The sequence below is a fragment of the Glycine max genome, chromosome 12 (genome assembly GCF_000004515.6).
Source record: "Glycine max cultivar Williams 82 chromosome 12, Glycine_max_v4.0, whole genome shotgun sequence".
Classification (NCBI taxonomy): domain Eukaryota; kingdom Viridiplantae; phylum Streptophyta; class Magnoliopsida; order Fabales; family Fabaceae; genus Glycine; species Glycine max.
The window spans coordinates 1,980,280-1,999,976 of NC_038248.2; the positions used below are offsets into that span (position 1 = coordinate 1,980,280).

Genomic DNA, 19,697 nt, shown 5'->3' on the forward strand with positions numbered 1-19,697 from the left:
TATTAAACAAATGAAAGTTATATCTTAGAAAGAATTTATATGTGGCATAACAAGAAAGTATGCTGTCGGAGGTATGGTCCAAATTGGGCCTAAATTGGGCCTGAGATGGACCTGAAACAACAGCATTGTAAGACATGAAACCTACGACACACGAGGGACAAGGCAAGGGGGAACAGTGGAACACCGCACCCGTTGTTGCGATGCTAAGCTTTGCACTGACACAACATCTTTCTCTTCTTCGAAGTTGTATTGTATCTGTTCACGACGCTCTTCTCGCACATTCTTTCGCTCCTCTCTCTTTTACCGTCTCTGTACTTGCTTTCTCTCTGACTTTACCTCGCTCGCTTTTCACATCTAATAAGGTTCGCTTCTTCTCCTTCCCTTCCTAGTTAATGGATTCATATATCTTCCACCTTCGGATTGCACAATTAATTCCGTGACACAGGGAATTTTTCAATCATTTACCGTTTTATTCCACCGAGGTGTTTTTTTTTTTTTAAATTCTTATTTATTTATTGGTAGTATTTTGAGTTGTTGATTCGTTGGCGCTGCAGTGGCGAGCTTCACGTGGATTTCGTGCCTTGTCTCTTGTATTGAAACATTATTTTTTGTTTTGTTTATGTGTTATGATTGCTATATTGTATTCAGATCATTCTTCATAACTGTTGGCAATCCTAGACAGCATTTTTATAAGGTTTCCCTGTCTTTCTCTCTCTCTCTTTGTTCTATGAAAACAGGGGTATGCTGGTTTGGTTTCTATTTCCACCGAAACATAACGTGGATACAAGATAGTTGGCTTTTATTTTTTTATACATGATAACGTTGTTGCTTATGACTTATTTTCATTTTCAAATTGCCAGCGTTTACTTTGCATGGTTGTGCTTCTTATTCTGTTAGCATGTGCATACGAACTGTAATAGTCTCTTTTCTCTTGCAATTTAAAGCATTACCTATTTAATGAGTGGCAGATTACTAAGGTCTTGTTTGGATAAACTTCTCCATAAACACATACAGGAGAAGAAAATAACAAGTTAAAATAAAATGGGCTTCTTCCAAAATCAACTTATGCACTTCATTTTTATAAAAGCTAAAATGCATAGGTTCATTTTAGCTTATGGAGAAGGTTAATTCATTTCACCTTCCTATTTTCTCCTTCTATAAGTGCTTATGGAGAAGTTTATCCAAACAAGGCCTAAGAGTTGGATTTTATCTTGTTGTCTTGTTGACTTAGAATTTGGCAGCTCTAATTTTGAAGAGGGAGTGGGTTGGCCTTAAAAGCACAATATATCATTTCTAGTTATATTAAACTTAACGAATGCAAGCATTGAGAAAAAATGTTTCACTCTCTAACTAGTCGTATGTAGAAAAAGTAGAATATTAAGTGGCTAAAAATTGTAAATTTAGTTTGCCATTTTCCTGGGTTTTATTTTACTTAATGAACATGTATGCTCTCAGCACTCAGCAGTACCTTGACTTGCATGCAAGTCAGGATGTTTTACATGAACATAACTTTTCTATGAACTATTTGTATGAGTCAAAATATTTTTCAATAATGCCATTTCTCAATGTATTAGAGTCTTAATATAATAAACTGAATATTCATTATTTTTAGTTTTAGCGTTGTTAGATAGTGGCCATGGCGCCACCATAGCAGAATGGCTTGGCAGATTTTTTGCCCACTGCCATAGGCAATTTGTGAAGGAAGGCCTGCCATAGCGGTGCCATAAGGCGTAATGGCGTGTTTATATGGTGGAATTTCGTCCTTCTGCCATTTTCCGCCATCAACCATTGATAACACTGATTACTTTTGGTTCCATTCTTTATGTTCAAATGTTCAACATTTTTTTTTTGTCTTAACAGAATTCTATTTAATGCTATGTGTGTGAATTGCTTACCCAGACTTTAATTACAGTCGATCATTAAAACTATTGAACTATGAACCTTGGATTATGATGATGAATTATCTATTGGATGGGAATTCTTCTGCAGCACAGTAAGAGTTGAAGAAAGACAGTAATTTCAATGTACTTGAGGAGAATACAATGCAGAGATCGGACATGGGCTTTGGTGTTGCAGCCATCGAAATACTTCTTTAGGCCAAGATTCTCTGATCAACGATATTTTCAATCTTTGTCCCCTAAGACCACTGTGGAAGAATATGCTTCACATGGAAGGATCATCAGAAAACATCTTTTAGGCTTAGATTTATGTAGGCATACTTCATCTAGAAATAGTTTCACTGTTCCGGACCGAAGGCCTAGTTTATGTCTTAACAGTACTCAGTTACGTGCCTATAGTTCTGAAAGTGATGGAAGAAATGCAAGTGAGGATAAACATGTAAATGTTAATGATGGAGCTAACTTTGATAAAGGACAGAAACAACAAGAGAAGTTTGGGAAAGATGTCAAGTACAGCAATGCACATGCACGACTTGGAGAACAGGAACAAGAGGAATGGCTTAATAATGAGAAGCTTTCTATAGAAAGTAAAAGGAGAGAATCACCATTTTTGACAACAAGGGATAAGTTTAAAAAAGAGTTTATGAGAAGAATTATTCCTTGGGAGAAGATAAACATTTCCTGGGACACATTTCCTTATCACATTCAGTAATTACTTATTGTTCCTTTTCAATTTAATGTCTTCTCTTATCTGAAATTTATTGTGGAACTGTTTGTATGTTTTTTTCTGTAGTGAGAATACCAAAAATCTTCTGGTGGAATGTGCTGCTTCCCATTTGAGACATAATAAGCTTGCTTCATCTTTTGGCAGTCGCCTCACATCTTCAAGTGGGAGAATATTGCTTCAGAGCATTCCTGGTCTGTCATTTATTTCGTAATTTTTGTCCTTGTTATTCTGTTTAATTTTTAATGTTTGTTTTGGATGCCATTTCTCTAACATTTATGCCTCATAAGTTTATTATAGTTTTTGTCTTAAGTCTGAATGTTGATGTTGTCCTTTTATCTTTAGGAACTGAGCTGTATCGTGAGAGATTGGTTAGGGCTCTTGCACAAGATTTACAAGTTCCTCTGTTAGTGCTTGATAACAGCATTCTTGCTCCTTATGTAAGTTCTGCAAAATAATAGACATTATAAGTTATTCAACGGTTTGTCAGTATAATAGCAGTGGTGCTAGAAAGAAAATATTTACATTAGTTGAATTGTCATGCAGGATATTGATGATGATTTATCATCAGATTACGAGTCTGACGAGGATAATGCAGAGTCTGGGGAGGAGGGTTCTTTGGAATCAGAGAATGAGGATGATAATGATGCTACAAATGAAGAAGAGTGGGCTAGCAGTACCGAGACCAAGTCAGATGCAAGTGATAATGAAGATGCAATAGCGGCTGCTGAAGCACACCTTAAGAAGGTTAAAGCAGCTGTTATTCGGAAACTTGTTCCTTACAATGTTGGAGAATTTGAAAAGGTGTCTATGTATAGTTGACTGTTGTTTTATAGTAATAGGGTGTTTTCTTTTATGTCTTGGCTATGATAAAATGAAGTATCTGGTAACTGTGGAAACTTTCAATTAGTGCACAGAACATAACTAAGTCGATGAATATTTAAAAAGTGGTATTCTAATGCTAGTGTTACCGCAAATCTATTTGTTCATTATTTTGAAAATTCACAGTGATTCTAGTTATGTGTTATTCTATCACTAGCAAAGATTATTTATATTTCCTTTTAATGTAAGCAATCTGCTATTTATGCTGATAAGTAATAGGAAATCATTGTAGCATTGTGCACATCAAATGATGAAACAAATTTGTAAAATGACTAGATTGAAAACCAGTAGATAATAATTTTTGAGGATGGGCAAGTTTGTTGGTGCTATTGTTGCATTATACTTAAGTAGGAATGTATGGGTTGAAATTGATTTTTGACAATTTAGTGAGGACAATCTTATCCAATAAATGTCACGATGGATTTTCAGTAGTTATCTTAATTGAAATTCTTGTGTTAGTCATCTCTTAAGAATTATTAATATACAGGATTATAAATAAATTTCTTAGTTTGAACTCATTCAGTTACTTAAGATAGTTTTATATCTCATCCATTCCCAAAACTTTTGACAGATAGTGTCTGGTGAATCTGAGAATTCTGAGTCATCTAAGTCTAATGATGCCAAATCTTCTGATCAATCTGGATGCCAGCTAAGAAAAGGTAACATGTTCATCTAGCTGGAACTGTGATCATACATATGAACCTGCCAAATGACTAATCTTCTAAGTTATTTGCTTTCATTTTCTCATTTGTATTAGTATTCATGTAAATATCTATATTACTGCTTTGTTATGTTTTTCTTAGGTGACCGTGTGAAGTACATTGGGCCATCTGTTAAAGTTAGAGACGAGGATAGGTAATAAACTGATTCCCCCTTTTTCCCCTTCTCCCTAATATAGATGTGCTTACTTTGTGGTTCATCATCTCCTACATAATTGCATTTTTTTATGTGAAACATTCATTTAATTTATTGAATAAAGCATGCCTTGTATGATTTCGAGCTAAGTGGACACGAACTTGCTTATCTGTGTTGCTGTGGCTGCAAACATGACTGATTTTGATAAATCATCGTTGAAGATGCAAACTGGTGGACAATTTGATGATGAGAACAACAAAAGCAGTAGAAAATGAATAGAATTATTGCTTCATTTTTAATTTTTTTTTTCCAAATAAAAGAAGAAATCTTGTTACAGAGTCATGATATTAATGCAACTGAGGGATGAGAAATATCTTTGTCATAGAACCTAAAGAAAATAAATAGCCGAAGAGGCTATGTGATAAACATGTTTACTATTTGCATATCAGAAGATGAAGTTCCTTTGCAACAGAGCAGAGCTAGAGCACCATAGAAAATGCATATGCACAACCTGGTCCGTAAAATAGAAAATGCGCATGCACAACTTGGTCCATAAAATATGTTATGACAATTAAGCAAAGTGACCCCTTGTTAATGCAGGCATTTATACACCAGAGAACTGCATAAATGATGCACTGCCAGATTCATAAGTGATGCTTTCATGGATTCCTGATGACCTCTTGCGATTTTATTTTTGAGGGACTCAAACTGAGAACTGAATCTGATTCTTAATTCCATTGTCCCCCCACCTTCATTCATTAAAGGACGTTAAATACGGCACAAATAATGACAATTATTATGTGCAAGGTTTTGATGTGATTATTGTATTGTTTGTGCTTTTCATGCTTGTGGCTATGTTGTGGCAATATACGAGGTTGTAATAGTAGCACTATTGGTAATTATAGAGGAAGTGGTGATACTGTTGGATAAGGGTAAACTTGACTTAATTAAATCCCAAATCTTGTGATTTGGATTCTTAAATCTGAAGAGTGTAATGGGAAAGTGGAAACAACTTCCCATGAACTTTCATTTATTGATTCTTTCCAATATAAGATTTATAAGAACATGTTATCTTGGAATTTAATGATCCCGTGATTCACTGAAGTCCTTCAGAGAACTGAAAATAGAAGTTCTTCATTTATGCATTTTTTTTCTCTGTTGGACGTCTTTTGTTTTTGTCTGTTTATCTTGTGGCGGAATTATATATGCCAATATTTGGTGAGCATTTCTTTTTTCATGACATTTTTTTCTTTAAATAATGTTTTACTTTTTTACGGTAGTAGGTTCAAGACTATCCACTTAAGTGTGTTTGATGCTAGTTCTCAGCTAGTGGGTGCAAGTCATGTAATTTTTAACTTTTGTATATTAGGCGTTTGCATAATATGTAATTAGGCACTTGTAATTTTTATGAATGTCTTAAGACATAGTGCCCAAGTAATTGTGAATCCCATGTTCTGTCCAAAAATAATATTTTGAAGCCTTTGTGCAGAAACTTGAAATGTTATATAGTTTGGAATAAAGGCACTATAAGAACAATTAGCAAGTTGTCAAATATTTTGAGAAGTGTGGTTCTAAGAGAGTTGCCTCGGCTGTTTCTTGTACAACCATTGTATCATCCCCATTGGACTTTGAACTAGCACTCACCTGACATTGGCATATATAATTTTATCACAGGATCATACTGGGGAAGATACCGATATCTGATGGTACAACTAATGCTTATACTATTATACATGGCAGGTGGGTTGGTAAGTCATCCCTATGTGTAGAAGTCAAACTGTAAAATAAATGCCTCTCACATTTCGGCATTTTCTTGAAACCCATTTAAAAAAAAAATGCAAATATAGATGATAACACATAATATAAAGTGGCTTGCATTTAATTTGAGCTTTCACCTGGGGTGCGACCTGACCTGGAAAAGCATGCATGGTCATCCTACAAGGAATACTACAGTCCTATAATCAGTTTTTACTTTTTAGGACGTAGAATGTAAAGTGTTGTAACTTGTAAATCCTAGTTACAGTGATTTGGTGTACAGATATTAGGTTTGAGTATTGTACAATTACTCCCGATAATTTTCATTGATCATAGTGAATTTCCTCTCTGTTCTGACAATGGACGTAAGCCTAATAGTTTGCTGTAGGTTGAACCATGATAAATTTTGTATCTTTTTCTCTTCTTCCTATTCTCTATGTGTGCCCATGGTTACAGTTAAGGATGTGGCAGACAGTAGCTGACCATGTGAATGCAATGTAAATGTCAATATTGACATTCACTTTAGCTCTCTGCTTTTCATTTTTCGGGTTTGCGAAAGGTTTCTGCCTTTTATTTCTATCTGATGATTACCTAATAATTTTTTTCTTGGGTTGTCTATTTGATTTTCCTTATGTGATCAATGTGAGAACATAATGTGAGTTCCTTAGTGAAATGAAGCATGGAATTGGAGTCATGATGGGTGTATGGATTAGGAATAGTTGAATGTATTTGTATTGGGATTTTATTCTTAATTGGTTAGCAGTGTATTTGTCCTTTCACAACACCATTTTTGAGATTTGCAGGAGAAGGAAGGAGGCTAAGGTATTGTGAGTTGTGCTCTCTACGAGGGTATGCAGTGCATTAGATTTGAGTTAAATGCAAGTTCAGGCAGTGATTTCCTCCGTAAATCTTCTTGGGGATCGGATAGTTTTGCTGGCCTCTTGTGGGTTTATCTGATTATGTTCATGGCCTTTTGAGGAGTTTCTTTTTCAGATATGCAGAGGGACTTTATTTCTATTTTTCCATGTTTCTATTTACTGAGGAGGATTCCTGATTGGCTGATCCTTCTACATTGCCATAGAATTTGGGTTTGGGCCTAACTCAACCCTACAAAACCGGCTTGTAAAGTGAGGGTTGCGCCCCACTTATATACTCTTTTTGGGCTCTATCTTTTATAAACATTTTTGCAACCTGTAATACCAACAAAACTCCTGATGTTTTCAACATTTGTACATCATGTAATAGCATCTGTGGGATAGTTTGATTATTCATTTTTGTATTAGGTAAAAAGGCATAATCAATGGCATGCATTTGACATGTATCTTTGACCATGTAATAACCGGATAAAGTGAACCTGATTTTTTAAATTTACATTCTTTTCATTAATTTCAGAGAGATTGGTATGCTATGCTACATGTTTCTTGATCTTTCTTTTTTATTTTTTCCCCATTTTTTGGTCTTAACATCTTCAATTCTTGAGGATTCCTTATCCTGTTATATTTGTTTCTTTGTATTCTATCTTGATGAATTTTTTGGTTATTAAAACAAAATCAAAAGTTCAGAGAATGAAATGTGTTGCCTTAAAGATGTAGTGTGGCTTTCCTTGTGCATGTTGCAAAATTGCAATATTCATAAATTTTGATATTGTATGTTGTGTGTCTGGACATCTGATATATTTTTTGGGGGGCTAAATTATGTATTTGGTCCCTCAAAATATTAGGATTTGTTGATTTCCCTATTTGGTCTCATTTTAAATAAGTTGTTATTTGGTCTATGAACAGAGAAGTTTTCATTCCCATGTAGTCCTTTTGCTAAGTCTCTGTTTATTTTGTCCATTAAGTGACAATGTGACTTTTAAAAATGAGGGACTAAATGAGAAACTCATGATATTTTGAGGTATTAAATAATTAATTTATCCTATTTTCCACATGTATTTTGTATAATTGTATTGTCCTTTTCTGGTCATTGATTTTTATGTCTGATACTGAGGTGTACTATTGTATGTCTAACATTCATTTTTGCACTATCTCATGATGTGCTTAAAATTATGCCTTGATTTTCCTTTAGTTCTTCAAAATATTTTATATTGATATACGCAACAAATTAGGTGCAAGTGAGGATTATATGTTTCAAAGATATGCTTATAGCTTGCAGGTTGTTCTTTTTTGCAAATTTAACCAAATGTGGATTTATTGCAGGCCTTTAACTAAAGGTCAGAGAGGAGAGGTATATGAGGTTAATGGAGATCGAGTTGCTGTCATCTTGGATATTAATGAAGATAGGGTCAATGAGGGCGAGGTGGAGAACCTTAATGAGGATCATACAAAACCCCCAATTTATTGGATACATGGTAAAGTTTTCTTATTCAAAATATAGAAAATGACAATCATCTAAATCTTAAAGCTAGCTCCCTTGTATTTTCTATGTTTAGTTGATTCTTAAGAGATGCTTTTTATGTTTCCAAATTTTAGCCAAACTATCAATTTTGCTCTGCATTTGGTTCTCCCTTATATCTTCAACTGAATTTCCATTATTCATAAACAATTATCATGGTCAGAATTGGACCTCCTTATTTCCTCATTACTCTTGCATATCTGCTCTATCTGTTTCTCCAATTACTCCTCTCTTGAGTCCATCCTTGTCGATGACATCCATCTGGTCAAACCAATTGTTGGACTCAAGAAATGAATGCACACTGATTTCTGAATGAAAATAGAAATGGTATAGTTTTTAGCTCAGATCTGAGTATGAACACAGGGTTTCCCTCTAACAAGTAATAAGGAGTTTCCTCCTTTGAAGTAGAAAGAATAACAATCTTACACCTTAGCTCATTGTTATAAGTCTGCAACACAACTTTTATATCATTATAACTGTCATATCGTAACCTGTAACAGCCGAATCCAAAATTAATATAAAAATAACTGCCTAATAACTTCCTAATACAGAATTATAACCGCTCAAATCAGTTTTTTTTAATCAACAAATGTTAGTTGTTAGTTTTGTTAGAATGTTATTGGGAGTGATTTGAACCCGTGACTTCCTAATACGGAATTATAACCCCCTTCTCCTTTTAACCACCAAGGCATCCTTATAACTCCCTCCTCAAATCAGATTGACCTATCATCTTGTAAGAAAATATAAGATATTGGCTACAATTGAAAAGGTCCTATTGATAAATCTTTCATTTATCCAAGATCTAGGTATAGGTGGAAAAATGGGATGAGTAGATTTTTCTAGTCAAGCCATAAGGTTACCTTGATCTTTGTCAAATATATATGATTCAGAGTTTGATGATTTTATAAACTAATTATCAGAGGTTGATGTAGTAGTTTATGTTCTAGGACTTAAAGAAAGTTTTTATAATAATACTTGAGAGCTGTAGCAACTTTGATATAAGCATGTGAACTTGAGCCCCCTTTTGGATATGAAAATATTTTAGTTCTGTTGCCGATAAACAACTAAGACTTTTTTATTTGCAAACAGTTAAGGACATTGAGAATGATCTTGATGCTCAATCACATGATTGCTACATAGCAGTGGAGGCTTTATGTGAGGTATAGTGCTCTGGTGTTCAATTTTTTGAAATTTCATAATAAGATAACTACAATCTTGTTTTACTGATTAGTGAACCTGACTGTTGCTTTTGCAGGTTTTGCATCGCAAACAACCTCTTATTGTCTATTTTCCGGACAGTTCACAATGGTTACATAAAGCTGTTCCTAAGTCACACCGAAATGAGTTTTTTCATAAGGTTGAAGAGATGTTTGACCGGTTATCTGGCCCTATAGTGTTCATTTGTGGGCAAAACAAAATTCAGTCAGGATCAAAGGAGAAAGAAGAATTCGTAAGCTTCAATTGTTATTTTTGGTCATGAAGTAATAAGTTCTAAATGTTCGTTCGTGACTGAAATGCATTTACTTCAATTGTGCAACTCTTAACATTTTATTTTGACTTTTATCCTTTATCACATGTGATGTTTGGCAGACAATGATACTTCCGAACTTTGGACGTGTTGCTAAGCTGGTAATGCTTTCTTTCTTTCTACAAATTTCTGCATGCCCTTAAACATTCTATTGTTAACTGTCTGTGAGTTCAAAATTTCAAATTATGCTGCTGTCGAATAACTACTATCCATTCTTTTCTTTTTGGATCCCAATGAACTATAGTATGTTGCTAAAATGTAATGTTTCTGAATTTATTCATGATTGAAATTGGTGTCAGCTTTAACCTCCTCCCAAATGCACATCCTTTCTTTTCTTCCAAATATTGCCTTTAAAGAGTTCAGACAACTTTTACTTTTTATGCATATTTTGTTACCTTTGTTGATAATACATGTAGGATGCTGTTTGGGTCTCTTATAGACTGACTAAAGATAAAGATGGTAAATTTGAGAATTTCATTGGAATGTTATATTTTTTGTTTTTAATATAACATCTGCTTCAATGTCATGAAATTGCTTTCATGTTCATGTGCATTTGACTTTCCTTCTGCTATGATAATTTGTAAGCCATCATTCTTGTTATTCTATTTGTGAAAATATAGATCTTATGGGGACTTTTATAGGGACTATGCAATTTATGTTTTAGTGAACTGTGAACCTTTTAATTTCTATTTTGGAGTGCATTAGATCTGGTTGAAATCTTCCCTTTAGCCATTTTTTCTTTAAGAGATATATACATGATTGATACCTTGCTTATTTGCAACTTATAAGTTATTGAAAACCATTAGGCTTCATGCGCATGCTTTTGTTTCATTATTTATATGATAAGACAGCTATTTCAGTTAGATATACGATGATTTTTCTGTGGCTATATGCTACCATTGTAAATATTACCAGCATTTTTTCTTTTTCAATTTTCTTGTAACTTGTAAGATTTGTTATGGCCAATTCTATGGTGCCTAAGTGCACTTGTAATATGCCCTGGTGTCTGATTTATCATCTGTTGAGTTGAATATGGATGCTGAAACAAGTAGTCAATATATGCTAACAGGGCAGGTTCGTGCACTTGGGGCATTACGGAAATCACCAAATGATTTTTTTTATGGTTTCATCTTTGAATTCTTTTTGATAACTGTTTACAGCCTCTTTCTCTGAAGCATTTAACTGAGGGAATTAAAGGGGACAAGACATCAGAAGATGATGAAATTAACAAGCTCTTCTCCAATGTTTTGAGTATACTTCCACCTAAGGTAATTGTTTTGCAATTTTGATTATGCATCCACCTAAAGTAATCATGATGAATCACTTAAGGTAATTATTTTGTCTACGCTACTACAAAGTACTATGACTACTACTACTACTACAAGGATTCTGACACTTGTCAAACACCACTCTTAAGTTTGAAACATTTAAAATTTTAAACATCTCAGTACACTACACCACTACTGTAGGAACAATAATGAAAGAACATTAAAATGCCAATATTCAAGTCTTACAGAAGATATTTTTATTCATTACTAGTCAGACATATATAAGGAATATTATCATAATAGAAAGGTAAATGGCTTATGCATGTTTTATACATATGTTTCTACACATGATTTTTTATAGTTAATATATTTTTCCTCATCTTTTCTTCATAGGCTTAGTAAATTTGGATGTTCATATTGGTGACCATTTCTGTTATGAATTTCCCCCCTTCTTCTAAGCATGATAGTTACATCTTTCTCAAAGGCATACGTTGGAAACCCTATAATTCTTTATGGAGTCAAAGCAGAAATGCTATATTGGTTTTACTGTTGATTAGCTATATGGATCCTTTTAAGGTTTTCTGTTGAGGATTATAAAGCACCTAACTTTGTATATAATTTGATGAAAATGATTCTAGTTGTTTCACTAGTTTGTCTATTAATTTGCTTTCTGTTCTGCACATCTATTATTATCCTTGTTTATACCATTTTTTCATCTGGATTTCTGTATGACACTTTGCAGGATGAGAATCTGCTGGCAACATTCAAGAAACAACTTGAGGAAGATAAGAAAATTGTGACTTCACGTAGTAATTTGAATGCATTACGGAAGGTAATTCTCTGGTTTCTGAACCATTATTTTACCCTGCTGATGATTTATCGTTGATGATATATACAAATGTTATCAAATTGAGATTCAAATCGTGAATTGCCAAGCTAATTTTTGAATTGTGAATCATAGTTTGTATCAATTGTAAGATTCTGAGACAACACAAGTAACTTCAAATATATTATATATCATAGAAATGATATGAAGTGTTCAATGTAAAAGAAAATAGCCATAAGTCTCATAAAGCAAAATTATTATTTATATATGAGTTTGTGAAGCCTCTATTTTAGAAGAATGGAAACTAAGCAATGAAATAGCCAAGTAGAGTGCATGCATTATGAGTGAGTGACAAATAAAGTAGTGATGCATTTTACACCATCAGTATCAATAATTTATAGCTGGATTTTCATGTTGCAGGTTCTCGAAGAACATCAGCTATCCTGCATGGACCTTTTGCTTGTAAATACTGATAGCATCATTTTGACAAAGCATAGTAAGTTCCACTCATTCTCTTTATTATGTTCTAGTTTTTTCTTTATCAATCGTTTTATTTGTATGATTTCTTCATCCATAATGCATTTCCCTTTTTGGATTGACATAATTTTAGTCATCCATAATGAATTTCCTCTTTTTAGAACACATATCTGAAATTGAGTAATGCCACAAACAGATCTTAAATTGAGAAACTACAAAATGTTTGAATGCTGATTTATTGGTTTAAATTCTAGGAAGCACTTAGACTTGTTTCTGCATTATTTGATTTAAGTGTTAGTAATGCATTTAATTGGTTGGCTGATGATGATTACAAAAAGGGAAAAAGAGAATTATTAGCTTATTTTAAGTTTTCTTATTGTTTTTATCTTGTATGAATTTTATCTCTTTTAATGCTAATATGCTTCTAATGGTTTCTACTGTACAACTTGCGCTTTTTCTTTTATTAATAAAAAATATTATTAGAAAGGAAGGGAGTACAAGGTGGGAGCATAAGTAATCCCCTTAAAGAATGAGGGGTGGGGATAAGGGTGAACAATTTGCATCAGCCGAATAGAGCCTTGCAATTTCATTGCAATGTAAACCTTGGAAGAACATTGTGGCTGTAATCAGGGTAAAAATATAATTTGCACTCTAACATCATGGTCTAACCATGTCGATGTTGAGAATAGTTTTTTGAGTTACATTTTTTATTTTCTTTATTTAAAAGGTTACAATAGAACATGCAAATTAGTAACTTAATATTATGAAGGGGTCTTGCTAATAAGTTCCTTAAGGGAGCTTGTTAAGCATTAAAAAATTGAAAGTATTTAATGAGTATAACATTAATGTATTGGGAACTTAAAAAACTTTATTTTTCATCTAATACTTTCCGTCTCTGAATCCTTAACAAATGTTCCAATGGCATTTGTTAGTCGTTAGATTTGCTATGTCATGGTTTTGTACATCATGTGCTTTTGTTTTCAGAAGCTGAAAAAGTGGTAGGCTGGGCAAAAAATCATTACTTGTCATCATGCTTGCTTCCTTCTATTAAAGGAGAAAGATTGTACCTACCTCGTGAAAGGTATAAATATAAATCCTATTATTCTATAATATATATGTGATTGGGTAGAATTTTAAGGTTCACTTGTTCTTTGTTTGTAGTCTGGAAATTGCAGTCTCAAGATTGAAGGGCCAGGAAACTATGTCACGGAAGCCTTCTCAAAGCCTCAAGGCATGTTTTTTTTTTTTTTTTGTGTTGCTATAAGTGATATTTATTGATAATTAAAATATTATTATGCATGTGATTAGTGTGCGGAGGGTATTTGTGTCCTCTGGACTATATTCTACTACACTGAACTATTGGCTTAATGCACTTAACATACATAAACCTGCACCCACAAAGGGTAAAATTTCTTAACAATTTTAAATTCAGGGCCTTTTTTTTGTCTTAGGTTGATTTTGTTCATATGAATATTGTAACAGAACCTTGCAAAGGATGAGTTTGAGAGCAATTTCATTTCAGCTGTAGTACCTCCTGGTGAAATTGGGGTGAAATTTGATGACATAGGTGCTCTTGAAGATGTGAAAAAGGCACTTAATGAACTCGTTATTCTTCCAATGAGAAGGCCAGAGCTTTTCTCTCGTGGAAATCTGTTGCGGGTAATGATTGTTGTTTCTCGTATGCATTCTCACTGTATCCAAATTTATTTTGTTCTGTTCCTTACATGTGTGTGTAACTAATTTGAAGAAACTTTTTCCAGCCCTGTAAAGGAATTTTACTTTTTGGTCCTCCTGGCACTGGGAAAACCCTTCTGGCCAAGGCACTTGCAACTGAAGCTGGTGCAAATTTTATCAGCATAACTGGTTCGACCCTTACTTCAAAGGTAATCTTTATTCTTGGACATTTTTCTCTTTCAGTTGATAATGCTCTTGCAACTAAAAAAATTTGGTGGTTTGTCTATGCAAATTTTGTTTGCATCTAACTTGCAACATATGCATGATATCCTTGATCCCCCAAACAATGATATCAATCAAATATTCTACACAACTTCCGCCTATATCTCATAAACTCTCAACAATTTGTATTAATCTTACTATATATCTCTCCTCAAAAAGAAAAAAAAAGACCTTAGAGGGTGTTTTGGACTTCCAAATGGATTTATCAAGTATACATTTAATGATTAAGAGAATAGGTTAGAAACTTAAACAAAGAACTTGCAAGAAAACACACCAAGAGAACCTGAAGTGCAAGTACTTCAATCTGGATTGGAGGATAGATAAATAGAATTAAGTAAAAACATATGGCTTTAGAATTCACTAGTTTTTCTAAAATCAAGTTCCTTGAAGTTTTTTTGCCCATTTATTTTTCTTATATAAATTGTTTCAGTCGTTTAAAGGTGTATTATTTTCTTCTTTTGCATGTGATATCTTATATATATTTGTTTTTTTTCCTGATACAGTGGTTCGGAGATGCTGAAAAACTAACCAAAGCTCTTTTCTCATTTGCCAGCAAGCTTGCTCCTGTCATTGTATTTGTCGATGAGGTGAGCGTCTGAATGCATAACTTTTGCCATTCATTTTGCTTTTTAAAACATTCATGGTATACTTGAAAATAATGTATTTTATTTCTGGTACATTGGAATTTGCAATCTTTTCAATAAATATTTCTACTTTTTAGTTTTGTATGTATAAGAAAAATTGCAGTCTAAGAAGTTCAATAACTACTTCAAGTGGACCTTTAATGACTAACCATGTCTCTTCTCTGTGACAACTCTCTGCTCTTGAATTGGTTAGTTGAAATGGAAAGAGAAAGTATGTTGCCCACAAAATCTAGGACTTCTTTTAATGTCACATTTATAAGACCATTCAATGCATAGCAAGAAAATCAAGATGTTTTCTGTACCCTCTTGATTAGGCCATGAATTGAATGCTTCTAGAAGACTAATGAATTCAGATTTCAGTCTCATGATTTTGGTTGTCCTTCTGGTCTTTTCTTCCCCAAAGGCTGAAGAGTAAAAGTATGCTTTAGGATTTTAAAATTCATTATTTCTCCTTGTTGTGTAATACTTTTTTTCTCTAGTTAATTTGTATTTTAGTCAATGGCAAACATCTTTTTCCACTTTCCAGGACTGTGCCCTCAAAAGTAAAAAAAAAACAAATGTCTAAGAAATACGTTTAAAATGTGCCATCAAGTCTACTTTATCAGTTTATCTGAGTCAATCACGGCTTGGAAACTTGGTTTCTGACTAGAATCTGTATTGTAGGTTGACAGTTTGCTTGGTGCTCGAGGTGGTGCTTTTGAGCATGAGGCCACTAGAAGAATGAGGAACGAGTTTATGGCAGCTTGGGATGGATTGAGGTCAAAAGAAAACCAAAGAATCCTTATTCTAGGTGCAACAAACCGGCCATTTGACCTTGATGATGCTGTTATTCGTCGCTTACCAAGAAGGTAAACTTTAAGAGTCCTCTTTGAAAGTTATTGTTATTGGTTGAAGGGTCATATCCATCATCACGTTTTTGAATTATGATTGTCCCATGTTCTGTCTGATTTTTATACAGTTATATATTTTTTAATAGAGTTTACTCCACTAAGTAAAGTGTATTGGTTTTTACTTTGTGTTAGTTGTCAACTGCAAGCTTTCAGTTAACTGTCAGTGAGCTGTCAGTCTGTTAGGGTTCTAACTCTAGTTAGTTAGTAACTGTCAAGGTTAGGTTTCTGTTAGTCACTCTATATATAGAGTTGATGCAGACCGTTGTAACTTGGCTTGACAATTTTTCTGATCAATGAAATCAGTTTTACACTTTCTCTCAAATTCTATTACCTTTTATCCTCTTTTTGTCTTTTGCCTGTGCTTCAGCACTCGTTACTTTTTAGGGTGGATATATGAAGAGTTGATAGGATTGGGTGGAAGTTAACAATATGTTTTGTCACTGTTATCCTTGACTACTATGCTATTGTTGAATCATATTGTCAAGAATCAACTATCCCAAAGGCCAAAAGCTTAAGCTATAACGGGAGGCTCACAAATAGATTCATATACTTATAATGTCACTAGTTTAATAAACTATTAAAAATTTATACCGCAATAAATACCTTGATAGTGTAGATGGTAGAACTTTACTTAAATTCCAAGTTGACATTTACAATAGGGAAGTATTTGATAAATACTGGCTATTTTTTTGCTAACTAAGCTTTGCGTTGGCTTTATATTTCTCTAGGATATATGTTGATTTACCGGATGCTGAAAACCGAATGAAGATTTTAAGAATCTTTCTTGCACAAGAAAATTTGAATTTTGATTTTCAGTTTGACAAACTTGCAAACTTCACTGATGGATACTCTGGCAGTGATTTGAAGGTAAATATTGTCAAGTGCAACTGAATAGAAACCGTTATATGTTAGGCACCACTATGCTGTATCACATTAGGAATTTGAGGGATCAAAGGGAAAATAAGGTAGATGGCTGAGAATGGCACCTTATTTCCTGTTTTATCCCTCACATTCCTCTTACATTATAATTACCATGCTTTTTTAAGCTGCAATATATAACATTCCATGTGTAAACATCTCAAGTCATGTATCTAATGGTGCTTCATGTTTACATTTGCAGAACCTCTGTATTGCTGCGGCATATAGACCTGTTCAAGAACTCTTAGAGGAAGAAAAGAAGGTATCGGGATCATAAATTTGATCTTTCTTAATTGATGAATGTGCAATGAACATGTGTAACTCAGTTTATGTAGCAATTTCTGTGATTTATGCACTATCCTTTTTAAATTTTCACAAGAACAAAAATGCACATTTGGTGCACAACGGTGATATTTGGCAACTTACATCCCCATTAATGGAAAATATTTTAATAAAGGAAAATGAAGAAATATCTAATATAAACAAAATGTTCCTGTATTGCAACTGTGTTTCATCAGATCTGGATGCTGTAAAAACTCCAGGAAAATATTTTATTGAATAACTATTCCAACAATTTATGTATGAAGCTGTTGATAATGCATGCCGTAACTTTAGCTGTAACTCACTGAGGAAACATCTTATGCCTATGAGGAGAAGTTTGGTATCGGGGTAAAAATGGGTGTGGAAACTTCATGGATCAGTAAAGTTGGTTAATTCTTTTTGTGCTTTAGCATAAGGTAATGGCTCTAATTTTGGCTTAGTCTAACACTTAAAATTCAGACCCAAATAATTACTATTGAAGCCACTATACTAAAAAAGTTTACATTTCTTACTACTTTTGATATGAAAATGGGAAAAATGTACTTGTAGCTGCTGAAGTATTGAATGTTCTTGTGTGTAAAATTCAACTTATCTATTAATATAAAATGAATACCTTAATCAATATGGTTATATGCATGTTGAGGAAAGTAACCACTGAGAAAGAAAAAAATGTGTTATGATACATAAGCTTTAATTATTTGGTGAAAAGCAACAATAACTTACAAATAAACGGTTGTGGGCATTGGCTGTAGAGTAACTGACAAGTTTAGTTTTCTATGGATGATAGAGGTAACTTTAGATTATTATTCCTTGAGATGCCCACCTTCCCGAGTACAAAATAGTATTTTCCATCCTAATGGGTTATTTTCTCTGTTTATCTTATCTATTGGTTGCAAATTTGCAATGCAATGCTTCTAATATCAAATGTTGGTTTGTTTTGTTCCTGAATCCTATTTTAAACAAATTAAAGCTTTGCTTACTTTTATATGTACTTTTAAAATTAAAAGAAAATTTATTTTTTTCAAATGGTTTCGAAATGTGGATTCTCTTCTTTCCATGTGGCATCATTGTGAGTAGTTGAATTTGTAGGTGCATTGTTTTAACCAATTCTATATCAGTACTTTAATTTGATTTGTTTGCCTTCTCACATGGTATCTCCACTGGTTTGCACAGAGAGCCAGTAATGATACAACTTCGGTACTAAGGCCTCTTAATTTGGATGATTTTATTCAGGCAAAATCCAAGGTACATAATATTTTATTTGTTCATTTTGTATTGTTATGTTTCTATGTGAAGTGCAAGTACTTTTAATGTGTATTAGTAGACTAGTTTTAAATGAATCTCTCGTTTTTTATGCATTTGTTGCGTCTATTTTATCCAAGCTTCTTAGTTTCCTGATTAATAAAATTTACTGTGTGCTCGTTTGAAACTTTTTTAAGCTTATATTTTTGTCTGCAGTCTTTCTCTTTGAAGCACCATTAATTTTTAAAATGTGTAGGTGGGTCCATCAGTTGCGTATGATGCAACAAGCATGAATGAGTTGAGGAAGTGGAACGAAATGTACGGAGAAGGAGGTAGTAGAACAAAAGCGCCATTTGGATTTGGGACCTGATTTTGATGGTTTCATCACTAACTTATCACCAATGCTTCTTAGCAAAACAATTTACCGGACGTGGCAAAGAGCTCTAGATAGATATCACCTTATACTTTTCATCGGCTTCTGCTTTTGCCAAATCATTCGGTGTCCTCATTTGGTATAATTTTCGGTACAAGCATTCTTCCCAAATTTATTCATACGAATTGGTTCTGTTTAGGAGGAGCCTGTGTTTCAAGCTCCATTTTGAGCTGATATAAGAGTAATTCAGTTTAATGTGTTGTAATGAAATGTAGGTAGCCTCTAATTTTGTCTAGGGAATCTTATATGTTTTAACAATATGGGTAATTTCCCCAATTATATTATTTTTTTCAGCAGTGTTTAATAATTAAATATCATCTCATGTATTGTTTTAACAAAAATGATCTGCTATGCGCCTGTGTAATTGGTTAAAGTGCCTCACTCAATTATTGCATTCATGCTAATGGGATTCTAAGAATATCAGATTTTTGTTTAAAAAATTTCATTGAAATCGTTAAGTTCACTTTACCCAGTGGGATCATTCTATATTCCAGATACAATGAAATAAAATGAATTACGATTGTATTTGATAAAGATACAAGTATCTTAAACATATATTTTTTGTTGTCAAAATAGAAGAGAAAACGCATCAAATTCGTGACATTTGTTATATCTAGTGCTCCCCAATAAGTCGAACCTGGATGATAATCTGATTATTTGGTAAATGACCATTGGTGCTTTTAACA

At 33.4% G+C, this 19,697-nt stretch overlaps 1 protein-coding gene across 10 annotated transcripts; it reads left to right on the top strand.

The window, feature by feature from the left end:
• The first annotated feature begins 134 nt into the window (after positions 1-134).
• Positions 135-19,304, top strand: LOC100802939 (uncharacterized). Of its 10 annotated transcripts, none has more exons than XM_014764437.2 (26): positions 138-362; positions 1,990-2,606; positions 2,692-2,816; positions 2,968-3,062; positions 3,169-3,426; positions 4,076-4,163; positions 4,308-4,359; positions 6,034-6,107; positions 6,918-6,963; positions 8,313-8,464; positions 9,598-9,668; positions 9,764-9,958; positions 10,099-10,137; positions 11,212-11,304; positions 12,047-12,136; positions 12,551-12,626; positions 13,592-13,688; positions 13,769-13,838; positions 14,090-14,266; positions 14,368-14,490; positions 15,067-15,150; positions 15,871-16,055; positions 16,826-16,964; positions 17,218-17,277; positions 18,510-18,581; positions 18,835-19,304. In XM_014764437.2, the coding sequence occupies exons 2-26, from the start codon at positions 2,023-2,025 to the stop codon at positions 18,946-18,948; spliced, it is 3,159 nt and encodes a 1,052-aa protein (XP_014619923.1). In that variant the 5' UTR covers positions 138-362; positions 1,990-2,022; the 3' UTR covers positions 18,949-19,304. The 10 variants fall into 10 exon arrangements, with proteins under 10 accessions (XP_014619928.1, XP_014619923.1, XP_014619920.1 ...); XM_014764434.2 differs by having other exon boundaries at positions 139-362; positions 11,197-11,304; XM_014764440.2 differs by having other exon boundaries at positions 139-362; positions 3,169-3,369; positions 11,197-11,304.
• The last annotated feature ends 393 nt before the right edge of the window (positions 19,305-19,697 follow it).

Coding starts and splice junctions, on each gene's coding strand:
- LOC100802939 (XM_014764434.2), top strand. CDS start 2,023: ATGTACTTGAGGAGAATACAATGCAGAGATCGGACATGGGCTTTGGTG. Junction 10,138..11,196: donor TTGGACGTGTTGCTAAGCTG/GTAATGCTTTCT, acceptor AACTGTTTACAG/CCTCTTTCTCTGAAGCATTT. Junction 14,491..15,066: donor GTTCGACCCTTACTTCAAAG/GTAATCTTTATT, acceptor TTCCTGATACAG/TGGTTCGGAGATGCTGAAAA.